This window comes from Equus asinus, chromosome 26 (assembly GCF_041296235.1).
Source record: "Equus asinus isolate D_3611 breed Donkey chromosome 26, EquAss-T2T_v2, whole genome shotgun sequence".
Classification (NCBI taxonomy): domain Eukaryota; kingdom Metazoa; phylum Chordata; class Mammalia; order Perissodactyla; family Equidae; genus Equus; species Equus asinus.
In genome coordinates, this window is record NC_091815.1 from 18,175,624 (window position 1) to 18,190,152 (window position 14,529).

The following is a 14,529-nucleotide window of genomic DNA, read 5'->3' on the forward strand; positions in this document are numbered from 1 at the left end:
GCCAGCGTGGTAAGCCTGACCCCTCTGCTCTCTTCATGCATGTGGGGACCCCGAGAGAACGCATAAACTAACAAGTGATGGGCACCTGTGGTGAGCAGTTCCCTGGCAGGAAAATCAGGGCACGCCTCGTGAGCCACGGGGCTGCTGCCCCCAAGCTGGTGGCCTGGCAACCCCGTGCCCTGCCCCTCCACGGTGCCTCAGTGCCCACAAGCCCCAGGGGCTAGGTCAGAGGGGCCAAGTGCAGCACCCACCCTAGGAGAAGGCAGCGTGGCCCCTCCCCTGACTGGGGTAGGCTGGGGACCATGGCCAGTCCCGACTGGGAAGGGGACCTCCCGCTCTCAGAACCCATCTGCTGCCACTCAAATGATGAGAAAACGCAAGCCCAAAGCTGACATCGACGATGACACAGACGCACACCGTGTGCCTCCTGACCCGAGGCACCAAGAAAGTAAAACACCCTTCCGAGGCCTTCCTGCCCAAAATGCACACCTACGATGCACCACGAGGGAACTGAGACCCCACCCTGAGGGGGAGGCAACAGGGCAAAGCAAAGGCATCAGTGTCACAGAAGACCAGACACACCGAGGACTGCTCCAGACTGAAGGAAGCTAGAAAGACCAGCACCTGAAGGCGCTGCATGATTCTGGGTCTAAAAAGAAAAAAGGGGTTCTTTGCTATCAAAGGATATTATTAGTATAATGAGCATAATTTGTCTAAGGACAGTATGTCGGAGAACAGCGTTCTATCATTGCAAAATTTTCTGAGTGTGATCACCGTGCTGCAGTCACGTACGAAATACACACTGTTTTGGAGTAAAGGGACATGCTGTCTGCAACTTAGTCTTATTCCTTCTGAAAAATGTTCAGAGAAAGTCATAATAACGTGTGCGTGTGCACGTGCGTGCGTGTGCGGATACTCTCCCTCAGAGAGAAAGAGAAGACAAACGTGGCCAAAATGCTAACAGCTGACCAATCCACGGGGATGGTATACGAGAGTTCTCTGTCCTTTACTGAAACTTTCTGCAGGTTTGAGATTGTTTCAAAGCAAAAAGTTTTTAAAAAACGAAAAATTCATCCCTGATGTCCACTGTGTGGCCAAGAAACCGGCGAGCTCCCAAGGGCACTGGGATGAACCAGCCCACCCGGACAGGCCTCGGTGAGGAGCTGCTGTGCGACACCCCGCTCCCGCAGAAGCCCGTGGCTGAGGAGGGGGCCCAGCCACTCTGCACCCTCCGAGGCCACAGCCAGGGCCCTGCTCACCACCTCCATCTCCTCTCTCCTCAGACCCAGGGGCCCTCCAGCCCCTCCCACAGGGCTGCTGACTGTCAAAGCCATCACTGAACACAGCCAGGCGAGGCTCAGAAGCGGATTCTCTCCCCGCCCCCATCCTCGGAGGGAGTGAGCCTGGGCGACCCCCAGAGAAAGGAATACCTTTCCATTTAAGGTCTGGAAGTGCTCTTCCACCGGTCTCAGAACATAGGACTCGAACTGACACGCAGACTGAACACTGCTGGACAGGCTTCCTTTGCAGGGTACCAACACCTGGAAAAGAAGAAGTGGGGTGAATGCTAGAGAGATGTATCGTCCACAACAGGATGTATCCAAAGATGCCCCAGCTGGAACTGCTGTGGGGACCCGCCAGCAGAGAGAATGCCTGGGGTCACTCACCACAATGGCAGCAGCTGGGGCCAGCTGAGTTAATCTGTCGTGGTTGTGATGGAAGCTGCCGGTCTCCACCTCAGCAGAGGGAGGCGGCACACGGCCTCCTCCGTCTCAGAGCTGCAGAGGGGCGGGCTCGTTCCCACACCTGCTGGGCCCCCGCCACTAACCCCAGGAGCCCCGGTCTATTCTCAAGGGCTCAGGAACGATTCCAGATGACACAGGAATAGTTTGGAAAGTACGGAGAAGTAAAACTAAAAAGTCACACGTGACCCCACCACCTGAATGACAACCCTGCACTTTGAAGACAGTTTCCTCCCCACATTTTCCTGTTGTTGTTTTAGGCTACCTGTGATCACAGTCTGTAATACCAGCCACAGGAACAAGTCTCCTACTGCAGGCTGCCACCCTCACCAGGATCTCTCAGGTGCCAGCCTCTCTCACTGGAGCAGGCTCCATCTGAAACGTGAATTTTGGTCCAGGCATGGCCGCCACGCTGACCAGGCACCAGCTTCCCAGCTCAACGCAGTGGTGGTGGGAGACGGACTCTCATGCCACCTTCTGCCCTGGCAACCACGTGCGGACCCGCGCTCGGTTCAGGGACTCATGTCTAAGAGGAATCTCCCAGACTCGAGCGCACCTGGCAGGAAGATGACCACGGCGGCCAAGTCCCTCACAGCCCCATCTCCTAAGCAGCCCAGCACAAAGCAAATGGCTTCCACACTGTCCCCACCATACAGACAAGGAAACCGAGGCTCAAGGGAGTGAAGTAACTTGTCCAGTGTCACACAGCCAGTGAACTCCTGCCACCTTCCTGACCACTGCGCCGTCCTGCTGCCTCCTGGAGCCACGGTGGAAGCACAGCCCCACGCGCGCTGGAGTTCCTCTGCAAAGACTGCGTGAAACTCTGGGCCTTCGAGAGCAGCAGCTGGCATGAGCTTCCTCAGGCAGGGCAGAAAGAGCTGCACGGCCTCTCTCCCCACGGAGGGACAAGCCAAGTCCTCACTGCAGGGAAGGGAGGCCCTGCGGCTGGGAGAACACAAGCCTGGCTGTGAAGCGGCCTTGCTCCTCCCCAATCAAGACTGGATCCGGCCAAGATCTGGACTCGACTCCTGATCTCAGGAAACACCACAGGGGACCATGCGAAACACCACAGGGCTGCACCTGGCAGAAGCCCGAAGGCAGGAGCACCGGGATCAATGACACGGATAGGAAAGGAAGAAAACGCAGAAGGGGAGACAGAGCCAAAGGAAACCTAAGGCTGCGGGGATGGTCTCACAGGTTCACACACGTCGAGGCTGACCAAAGTCCCCACACTCAGCACAGGCAGGCCATGAGCCACGGTGCAGCTCAGTAAAGTGGGGAGGAAAAGAGACTTAAAAGACTTCTCAGCCCAGTGCACTGTGTGGCCCTCCTCTGGACCCTATTTGAACAAACCCACTGTGAAACAAACCAAAAAACAAATTATCAGATGACTCGGGAAATTGGAACAGTGACTAGATATTTGACAAAACTGAAGAATTATTGACGAATTTTTTAGCTGTGATAATGAGATTGTTGTTACATTTTTTAAGAGAGTCCTTATCGTTTAAAAATACACTCCTTACACCACTCGTCAGCCATGCTGTGGCAGCTGCCCACATGCAAAACAGAGGAAGGTCAGCACACACGTTAGCTCAGGGGGAATCTTCCTCAGTTAAAAAAAAACAGAAAAAACCCACTCCTAAATATTTAGAGATGAAATCGTATGACAACCTTATATAAATTTCTGGGATTTGTTTCAAAATAATCCAGTGGCTGAGGATGGAGGGCAGGAAGGGGTAGAAATGAGACGTGACTGGCCATTGAACTGAGCACAGTTGAAGCTGGGTGATGGGTGCATGGGGCTCATTATACTATTCCTACTTTTTTATGTTTGAAATTAAACGTAATAATTTTAAAATTTTAATAAAAGCAAAACTTAAAATAAAGAAGGAAAATGAAGGCCCTCAGGTACTAGCCTCAGGGCTCCCAGGAGGACTCACGGCAGCAGGGAGCACAGAGAGAAAGAGGGTGCTGCCACCTGAGAGTGGCCACAGGCAAGGGACTGGCACGAACGGACCTAGGGGACGTCTAATGCCCAAACTCAGAGAGGCCACGAGATGGCCCCACTGCCGCTTTATGGATGGAGGAGTCATACAGCCCCACAAGAGGAAGGGAACTTCGGAGACCTCCACCCCAAGTGTGACTGCAGTGTTTACCTGGAAGCATGCTCCTTCTCCACCTCCCTAACTCGAACAAAGCAAGACCTGCTCCTGCTGCACTGCATCCCCATTACCGAACACATCACTCAGCATACAGGAGGTGCACAGTCAACATTCGCTGAGCAGAGAGGGAGCCCTCCAACTTCAAGGACCCCCAGTTTTCAGGCAGGCCATGCTGGCCAGAGCATTTCACCACAAGCAGAAGCCAGTGGCTGGCTCTCTCCGGCTCCATCCGTCTCCACCAGAGTCCTGCTCGGGCAGAGGAGGAGGCGGGACAGGAGGAGGGGGCAGAGCAGCTCTGAAGCTGCCCTGGGAGCTGGGGTCACGTGCCCAGGGGCTCCAAGAGAGCGCTTCAGACAAGGTCTGGAGTAGACATCATGAAGTTTCAACAGCCTATGTGGGATACACATAGTTCACAATTAACAAGTAGACCCTAAGGTGGGGACCTACTTATTGCAAAGCTTAACAATACAACTTTTTATTCTAGCCCTTTTGTGAAGAATTTTTAAAATAACGGTAATTAAAGACAAGACAGTAGAATAAAAACAGGAATCAGCATCCGTGCCACCTACTCCAGGGTGCCCTCCTGACTCCTCCCTAGGCTGGGTTAGGCATTCCTCCGGAGCCTGTGATGACTTCTGTCCTCACACGCATTCCTCTGTCCTGCAAACAGCCTGTTTCTGGAGTTCCCTGAAGGCACGCCGTGTTCCCCACTCATCCGTGTAACCCTGGAGCCCAGCACAGGGCCTGGCACACAGGAGACGCTCAGTGAATGTTTGTTGGATGGATCCATCCTGAATGAATCCTGAGAACTGGAATATGGCCCTCCATGCCCTTAGCGGGGCTGTCCGGGTATTTTACTGGAAAGTCAGTTCTTTGGAACTTGGAAGACATGCTGCTAGATTCCCAGGCTAGCCCTCAAAAGCCTGCATACCCCATAATTAAAGGACCGCAATGAAAGGACCAAATTTAATCTCCCCCTGGGAAACCTGGAGGACTTTCCCCCGACGCCCCATGGACAAGAGCCCCAGGGATGCAGCAGGCCTGCCCAGCCTGCTCTGAGAAGCCACAGTGCCTAATTAGCCAGACAGTTGGAAGAACAGGTGCGACTATGAGAAGCAGTGCGTGGGCGTCACGGGCCTCTGGGATTGGAATCCGGGGAACATGGGGAACGAGCTTCCACTGCCAGTCAGAGAGCAGGTGACGGCTGGAGGCACCTGGCCGGACGCAGAGGCATCCCCATCAAAGGAGGGCTTGGGAAGGCAGGGAGACTCAGGAGGAGGTGGGGCAGCAGTCAAGCTGTACCCTCAGCTGCCACACACACCGTCACGCGAGCACAAGGTAGCCCGCAAGCTTGGCGTGCAGGCAGAGATCTGAGAGGCCGTTAACTCTGGGGGACACACATGTTTAAAAGTGGTGATTTCACATTTTTACAGCCCAATAAAGGACTCTCATCCCCAGGGCAGATTCAAGGGCGGCCAAACGTGGCCCAGCGTCCAAGGCCCATGGAAAGAAATTTGGCATCTACCTGCTGAGGCCACAAGGATCCCATAGAGGTAGCAGAAAGGATAAGAGCTCTTCTAGAAGCAGTAGAATACTCTATCATTCAACCAACACTACTACAGATCAGACAGGAATGAGGCAGTGCTCCCGTCACACGGCCAACAGGGGGCAGGAGCCAGCCAGCGACATCTGACCGGGCTGAGAGGACAGCACAACCAGCTCATTCTCGCTGCTGACTTCTGCAGAGAAGTTGGCCTCGCTGATTCAGAGTCCACCGAACAAGCCTGAGCAAGGCCAGAAATTCAGGGCTGCTGAATGTGGGCCCCAAGCAGCTCCTCGTGGCTCCTGCGGATCTCAGCAGGGGCTGAGTAAGGGGCCTAGGGTACCACTGGGAGCTCGGGATGGACAGTTTAAGAAGAACCTCCCATTCCTCGGTGTACCCGAAAGGAAGGTGACCACGCTGCCACAGTTCTTTCTCAAACTTCCCCTTCCGCTAACGTGAGCTCGAGTGGGACTCTGCTACTCGCAGCTGGAAAAGCACCCACTGGGTGATAGGAGCCGTGGAAAGGACTGGCAACAGTGGTGAGCAAGACATACAGGCCCCACGGAGCTCCCCGAGAAGTGACAGAACTCACTCCACAGCGCGGCATTTTCAAAAAGCAAGAGAAGGTGACATATGACAACACATTCCTACCTAGATGGTATTCAAAAAACATCACAGAACAAAGATGGCAAGGACATATTTCTCAAATCAGGTCAGGCCCGCCAGTTAACATGACCGTGTGCATCCTATTCTTTTTCTCTGTGACACTTAACATTACACATTCACCCAGAGTGCGATCACCTCTCCCACTAGAATGTCAGCTCCGTGAGGGTAAAGACGGAGATGTATATTCATATTCTTTGCTGAATCCCCAGCATCAGACAGTGCCCTGCCTGGGGTCACATTTAGTAACCGTGTGAAGTGAATCACTGACAATGAATGTCTTTGGTGAGCTTTAGGAGATTTTCCTTTTCTTCTTTGGAAACAGCTGTACTTTCTAATTTTTTCATAATGAACTTTATGACTTCTAAAATCCAAAGTAAAAAAAAAATTCTGGGAGGGGCCAGCCCGGTGGCGCAGTGGTTAGCTGCACACATTCTGCTTCGGTGGCCCAGGGTTCGCTGGTTCAGATCCCAGGTGCGGACATGGCATCGTTTGGCAAGCCATGCTGTAGTAGGCGTCCTGTCCCACGTATAAAGTAGAGGAAGATGGGCACGGATGTTAGCTCAGGGCCGCGCTTCCTCAGCAAAAAGAAAAGGATTGGCAGCAGATGTTAGCTCAAGGCTAACCTTCCTCAAAAAAAAAAAAAATTCTGGGAAAAATATATGAATCACAAAGCCAATCATAAAAATTGGAAGGGACTTTAAGAAACCAGGCTCCTGATGGCAGAGGGATGGACTGGGTGAGGTGAAAGCCAGTTCCAGTTTCCAGAGGCAGCTGAGAACCTGAAGCTAACAACGTGAGCTGACTTCTCCTTTGGCTCAAATCCTCGGCCACCAGACTTCGCTGAGTAAAGTCACACCACTCGGTAAGAGAAGCGGGGACACAGCGTGAGAAGAGGACAAGACACAAAAGGAAGACAGAGGACTCCTCAAGCAGAAGCCAGAGGCGGACGGCACAGAGGCGCCCAGCACAGAGGCGCCCAGCACACTGTGTCTTGTGGTGCTGTGCAAGTAAGATGCCTACCAACATTACCCACTGGGACCTGGAAAGACCTGCCAGGCGGGGCCTGCCCTCCCTCCAGGCAGCAGGTACCCAGCGCCAGGCCACCGTCTCTCTCACATGCTTCTCTCATTCCTGTTCCCCGGCTGCCCCTGTGGGCTCTTGAGGTTGTGGCCTCTATTACATAAGTTCTTTCACCACAGCTCTTCCCCTTTAGGAAATGGCTTTGAAAGCAACATACAAACGTGCTCCGACGTTCCCTTATTCTCCGGGAGTGAGCACCCACCTCACAGACGAGAGCTCGTGAGGCCCTAAGGAGGAAGATGATTTTTGCCTCAAGAAGCCCTCACCGTCAACATGGAAACAGAAGAAACAGAGGTGAATACTGTGAGACCAGTGTCAACAGGGCTGAGAGGTCAGAGAAAGGATTACACCCTGGGCCAGGGCGGTCCCAGGAGGCTTCCTGGAGGAAGCAGCTCACGGTGGTCCCTCCGCTCATCCACATACAGAGCGTGTCTGAGGCTTCTTACACTGAACAGTCTGACACTGACTCCCTCTGAACTTATTCTGCTCTGAAGTCCACCATACTTCCAGCCTCGTCAGCACCGCTCGGTCCATGCCTAAAGGAGAAGGACAACCCTCGGGATCCATGTACTTACAATGCCATGGATTTGGGCCACCTTGCTGCACAAGTCAGGACGCCACTTCTGAAGAGCCAGATAGAAAGGATTTTTCATGAGATCTTCATCATACAGAGCCATATGGACTTCAGATGGGACAAAGTGAATCTCCTGGGACAAGGGAGGAAAAAGCAGTAAATGACCACTTTCGCATTTATATAACACATAAAGGTCTTGATCTGGCAATTTCTAAAAAGCATCCCCGACTCGTATTACTCTACTCTACAGACTGAACACTCCATCAGGAATTACCGAAGATAACCCACCAATTCCAAGACGTCCTTTTTCTGATTCAATGTACAAATCATGTGCAGAAAATCTTCTTGAACTCCAAGTCATTACAACAGTAAAAATGGCTACTTTTAGAAGAACCTACAGGGCCAAAATTATGACCTTTTAAAGATATGCACATATTTTTAATGAAATATTTTAAGCATACAGAAAAGTAGAGAGTTAATTATGCAAACCCACCGCCCAGAATTAACAAATCTTAACACTTTGCCACCTTTGCCTCAGATTTTCTGTAGGAAATAGAGTAGACTGGAATCCCCCTGTGCCCCCCCGACCCCATCCTCTCCTCCCTTCAGAGGCAACCACTCTCCTGAAGTTGCTGTACATCCGTCTTGCCTATGTTTCTAGTCCTTTAACACTAACGTCCTCATAAATAACATAAAATATTGATTTACAGGCATGAAAATGTACCTAAATGGTACCACAATATAAGTATTCTGGGACATAGCCTTTTCCTTTTTTTTTTTTAAGAAATTTTTTTTTTTCTGCAGGGAAATATTCACCCTGAGCTAACATCTGTTGCCAATCTTCCTCTTTTTTTTTTGCCCCCATCCCCAGAGCCCCAGTACATAGTTGTATATTCTAGTTGTAAGTCCTTCTAGTTCTTCTACATGAGCCACAGCCACAGCATGGCTACTCACAGACGACTAGTGTGGTTCTGTGCCTGGGACCTGAACCTGGGCTGTCCAGGCAGAGCGTGCCAAACTTTAACCATTAGGCCATCAGGACTGGCTCTGGAGCATACCCTTTTCAATCAACATGTTTTCAAGTTCTATCCATACTGATCCATACAGCTCTCATTCATTCTCTAATGTCTACTGTGCAGTGTACTAAGTGAACATGACACAATTTATTCATCTAATATCCCACGTTTAAGTTGCTCCCACATCTTCAGCGTTACAAACAATGCTGGAATGAACAGTCCTGTACCCTTCCGTGTTCCTTGAGCACGTTATCTAGGGATGTCCCTAAGAGAGGCACTAAGGAGCATCCATCTGCACCGTCACCGGATGCTGACAACGCTGGACCACTTTCTACCTCCATGAAAAGCGCATGAGCATTTCCCTTCCTCACATCACATCCTAGCCACCACTCCTCAGCACTGTCACATCATCTCACTTCTGCCAGTCTGTGAGCATAAAATAGTACTTTGCTGTCTTTTTCATTTCTCTAATGAAATTAATCATTTCCTTATGTTCAGAAACTACCTTATCATCTTTTGCCCACTTTTCTAATGAGTTGTTGGCCTTTTTCTTATGATTTAGAGTTCTTTACATATCTGGATACTAAAAGATGTTGTAAATATCTTCTCCCAATCTGTGACTTGTCTTTTCATTTTTTCAAATGTCTGTTTTCAGAAATAGAAATGTTTGATTTTAATGTAGTTGAACTTGTCAATCTTTGCCTTAATGGTCAATGTTTTTTGGATCTTAGGAAACCCTATTATCTGGCATGCCCCTTTGCAAAGTGACTTCACCATTCCCACTATCAGAATTCACCACCCCTTGAATCTGAGCCAGCCCTGTCATTTGCTTTAACCAACCAACTGAGAGAACTGATGCTCTGTGACTTCTGAGTCTCAGCCCCAAGAGGCCTTGCAGGTCTGATTCTCTTGAGAGTGGCACCCTGAGACCACCGTGCTATGAAGAAGCCCCCGGGATGAAAGACCACAGGGAAAGAGAGAGGCCCAGGCGCTCCAATGAGCACAGTCACCCCGCCCGCTGAATGCAGCCACGTGAGTGAGTTCAGGTGACACTAGCAGAAGAACCACCCTGCCAGCCCACAGAATACTAGGAAATAATAAATTGCGGCAGTTTCAAGCCATAAGATTTGGACTGGTTTGGTATGCAGCAAAGGGAGCTACCTAAAACCACATCCTTTCCAACTCCAAGGCCATAAAAATAGTCCCTATAATTTGTAAGAATCTTCAAGTTTTTCATTTTCGGTCTCTGATTCCTCTTTATTTTTATATATACAACAAACTGAGCACCCAATTTTGTTCCACATGGTAAGCTGTCTTAGCCTGTTCAGGCGGCTATAACAAAATACCACAGAGTGGGCGGCTTAAACAACACTTATTTCCCATAGCTCTGGAGGCGGGCAAGTCCAAGATCAAGATGCCAGCAGATGTGGTTCTTGGTGAGGGCCCACTTCCTGGGCAGTAGACGGCCATGTTCTCGCTGTATCCTCACGTGGCAGAGAGAGAGTTCTCCAGCCTCTTCCTCTTTTTATAAGGGCATGAATTCCATCACGAGGGCCCCCCTCCTCATGACCTAATCGAACCCCAATTAGATCCCAAAGCCCCACCTCCAAATATCATTACAGGGAAGGATTAGAGCCTCCACATAAGAATTCTAGGGGGGACACAAACATTCAGTCCACAGCATAAGCCAACCGTCCCATCATCATCTTCTGAATGTCTATCCCTTCACACAGGCTGACAGTGCTCCCCGGGTCATACTCCAAGTTTCCATATGTTTGGCCTGTTTCTGGGCTCTACTCTGTTTCAATGGTCTAGACCAGTGCCATCTAACAGATATCTGTGAGAAATGTAATTACATATACATTATGCATAATTACATATGTGATTTTAAGTTTTCTAGTAGCCGCATTAAAAAAGAAACAGGTGAGATTAATTTTAATAACATATTTTATTTATCCTAATATATCCAAAGTATTATATTTTCAACATGTGATCACTATTTAAAAATTACTACTGACATATCTTACATTCTTTTTTACTCCTACCAGGTCTTCAAAATCTGGTGTGTATTTTACATTTACAGCACTTCTCAATTCATACTAGCCATATTTCAAGTGCTTAATAGCCACATGAGACTAGTGGCTATTATACCGGAGAGCAGGGCTAGACCATATTATTTTCCATGACTATAGCTTCATAATAAGCCTTGCTAACTCACAGAAAAAGGCCTCCTTCCTTGTTCTCGAAAACTGTCTGGTTATTCCTAATTCTTTACAATGTCACATGAATTAGAATCAGCTTATTAATTCCATGAAAAATCCTGTTGAGATTTTTATTGAAACTGCACTAAATTTATGGACTGGAGAGTCAACATCTTTATAATAATGAATCTAATCATCCATGAATATGGTACATCTTTCCATGGATGTCTTCTTCTATGTCCTCCAATTAAATTTTTTCCATAAATATCACAGATCATATACAACTTTTATTAGATATTATTTATATATTCTGTATAGATTTGCTCCTGTTGTGAATGGGGCCTCCATTGCCCCTGCTCCCCTTACCACACATCAGTGTGGTTTTACTGAGTTATGACTCTCTGAAGGCTCGGACAGCATTTTTTTTAGCAATAAAGTATTATTTATTAAGGTATGTACATTGTGTTTTTAGACATAATGCTATCGAATACTAAATAGACCACAGTATAGTGTAAACATAATTTTTATCTGCACTAGAAAACCAAAAAGTTCATGTGACTTGCTTTATTGGGATATTTGCTTTATTACAGTGGTTTGGCACTGAACCTGCAACATCTGAGGTGTGCCTGTATGAAAAATGGGCACAGAAAAGGAATTAGAGTTCTAGCCATGTCATTCCACCTCTCTGAGCCTCCATCTCAGTCTGTGCAATGGAGAATATGAGTACCTGTCTTGCAGGAGGATTCCCAGTTACATGCCACCTACACTATTTTTGCCACACTGCATACCAAGGTACCACCACTTACTGCTGGCCCACACGGTGCCTTTGTGAGAATTAGACAAAGGCACTTCATCTTCCCAGCACCACAGTCCTGTGCCAGGGCACATGGCTTGGTAAGCAGCTCATAGGCTGTATCAGCCTGTTTGCCAACACCTCCCCTCCCTTGGGGCAGGGCACCTGTGCAATGAATAACCTGCACAACTGTACACAATGGCTCTATTGCTAGCGTCTGACCTTTTCTTTTAAACACCTACTCCCTTCTAAAATGTATTTTAAAAAGAACCCTATTACTACTTTAAATGGAAAAACAGCATCACTTCCCATAAAGAGAAGATAATCTTAAAATTAAAAATTATAAAAACATTTGACATTATTTAGAATCTTGCTAGATACCATTGCCTGCCAAAGGTTCTGAGCTTGAGCCTGAGGCCTCTTCTCTTCATTAAAAAGAGAAAATTCTCAACTATTAATGACTACCAAGTAAACTCATCCTTGATAGAATCAGATGAACAAAATATGAGTGAAAAATTGAATTACTTTTTCACTATTTAATGATATTCCAAAATGCCTCTTTGGGGAAACACCAGAACAGTATGGATAAGGGCACTATAAATTCTACCCCTTATGGCTAATGATAAAGACAGCCACCATTCAAGAGCACCATTGGTCCAGGCACTGTGATAACTTCTATACATCCTCATCCCATCTGAACGCTCATGATAACTATAGGTAACTAACTATAACTAATGCTCACAATAACTATAGGGATCATTAGCCCCTTTTCACAGATGAAGAAACTGAGGCTCAGATGGCCAACTCGAGGTTACACAGACGTCAGAATTTATTCTAACACCCATCCCTTTAACCACTACACCCATCATGTAAAATAAATACACCTGGATTAGGGGTTATCTCATGAGCCACAGAGGCCCAGACTCTATACTTCACTTCCCCCAAAGGAAAAGTCCCCATGGCAGACAGCCACACAGAATTCCCTAAGCCTGGCCTGGCCGGAGCTGTCTGGGCTGCGGCCCCCCTGGGGACTGCCTAAAGGAAGCCCCTCAGCTCGGCAGATCCTCTTAGGGCAAAGATCCCAGCAGGAAAATGGCTCCGGATAATCCCTGCCTGGACCCCAGAGACAGCTCGGCAACAATTCAGAGATGTGAATTGTTGAATTCAATTACGACCGGAGCCCAGATAATCCTTTTATGAGCCCGCACCACAACAAGTGGATAATGTGATTTTGCTGGGACAGAGTCACAAGAAAACAAAATTCTTCCTGGTTCCTGACATAGCCGGTTCTACATGGCAGAGCGTAAAAGTAAAGATGCCTGGGCCAAAAAATACACGACAAACAGGACGAGATATGGTCAGATTAAAGCTGGGAAGGGACACTCCTTCTGCTCCTCAGGCAAGACGCTGGCCGAGCACCAACACCTCTGCCCCCAAGATGGAGGTACTAACAACCTAGCTGGGAGGCAAGGAATGGGCACCAGAAGAGTAAAACAAATCTAGAACAGTGCTGGGAAAGGGAAGGACCAGATAGAGAAGGGAGCAGCAGGGAAGGCAAGAGGGTGGGCAGTGCGGGAGGGATCCCTGGCAGGGACCAGAGCAGGGCCAGAGGTTCAGGAGGCAGGAACAGAAAACCTAAAGGTAAACTTTTTTGACAGGATGAGAAGATGAGTCCAGGGAAATAAGAAGAAGCCAAACAGAGAGGGTCAGAGAGGGAAGGCCCTGAATGCCACATCAAAACATTCCATTCAAATGCGTCAACTGTGTCAGCACGCAAGACCCCTAGCAAGCATTGCTGGTGAATGGAACAGAGCTTGCTGTTTTTCAGTCCCAAGTCACCTGCTTTCTCTTGGACAGCAGTCCTCCAATGACTGAACCCTCTGTCCAGGAGCAGGGCTTCAAAGAGCTCTGTCCAGCACTGCTCTCAACCTTTCTATCCAGTGTTAAAAATATATAATAATCGCATACTATCCGGTGCTTAATGCCAGAGTTGAACTCTCTGGGGTACACAGATATTAAATATGCATAAATATTTATATATATACAAATAATATAGGGGTACATGCTTAAAAGTAATTTAATATCCTGACAAGTTTACTTGTAAGAATTTTATATTTGAAAAATAACATGCAAAGTAAACTGACTTTTCCTTGTAAAAATGGAAAGACGAGTGAACTCTCTCATAAAACTCCTTTAAGAAAAAGTTCCACCTCTACCTAAGCTTAAATGATGGAGTGATTTACTGAAAATCCAGTGAAGCTAGTGAGAGATACCAAATGCCCCTGAACATGAGTTATCTGAGGTTACTCTCTGAGCAGGAGAGCCAGGCGAGGCCTCAAACCAGTATCGGGCGTTTCAGGAGACAGTGTGGACACTCGTGGTTTTGTGGTCTTCAACCGTCCTGCCAGCCCGGATGAGTCTGAGCGGTCAGGGACCATCTGGTGACAGCATCCAGGCTGGCTCTGCAGAATCCAGCACAGGAAAGTCTGCGCCGTGCAGAGACGCACTCCCTGCCGAAACCTGACTGCTGTGGCCGCTCCCCATTCCAGGGCCCTGACCCACGACCCTGACCAGGTATATTTTCCAACTGATGAGCAATATTCTCCAGCTGATTTAATTTGTAATTCAGAAGGAAAAGGCAAAAAGGGAAAACTTTCTATTTATCTATGTGTAATACCAAACGGAAGCAATCTGATGACATAATGTATGGTATTACAGTCACGTGTGTCCTCTGGCCTGTGTTGTCTATGGA

General features: G+C 48.4%; 1 protein-coding gene across 3 annotated transcripts in view; it reads right to left on the reverse strand.

Moving 5' to 3' along the window:
• ANKRD27 (ankyrin repeat domain 27) overlaps positions 1-14,529 on the reverse strand; it is a 46,732-nt gene that overhangs the window by 29,947 nt on the left and 2,256 nt on the right. For 2 of the 3 annotated variants that reach the window (XM_014860392.3, XM_070498353.1), the window contains exons 2-3: positions 7,769-7,900; positions 1,431-1,541 (exon numbers count right to left, since the gene is read on the reverse strand). In XM_014860392.3, the coding sequence (XP_014715878.1) occupies positions 1,431-1,541; positions 7,769-7,870 (213 nt within the window). In that variant the 5' untranslated portion in view covers positions 7,871-7,900. Of the gene's footprint in view, positions 1-1,430; positions 1,542-1,667; positions 1,938-7,768; positions 7,901-14,529 lie in introns of those variants that run through there. The other variant, XM_070498354.1, reaches the window with a different exon arrangement.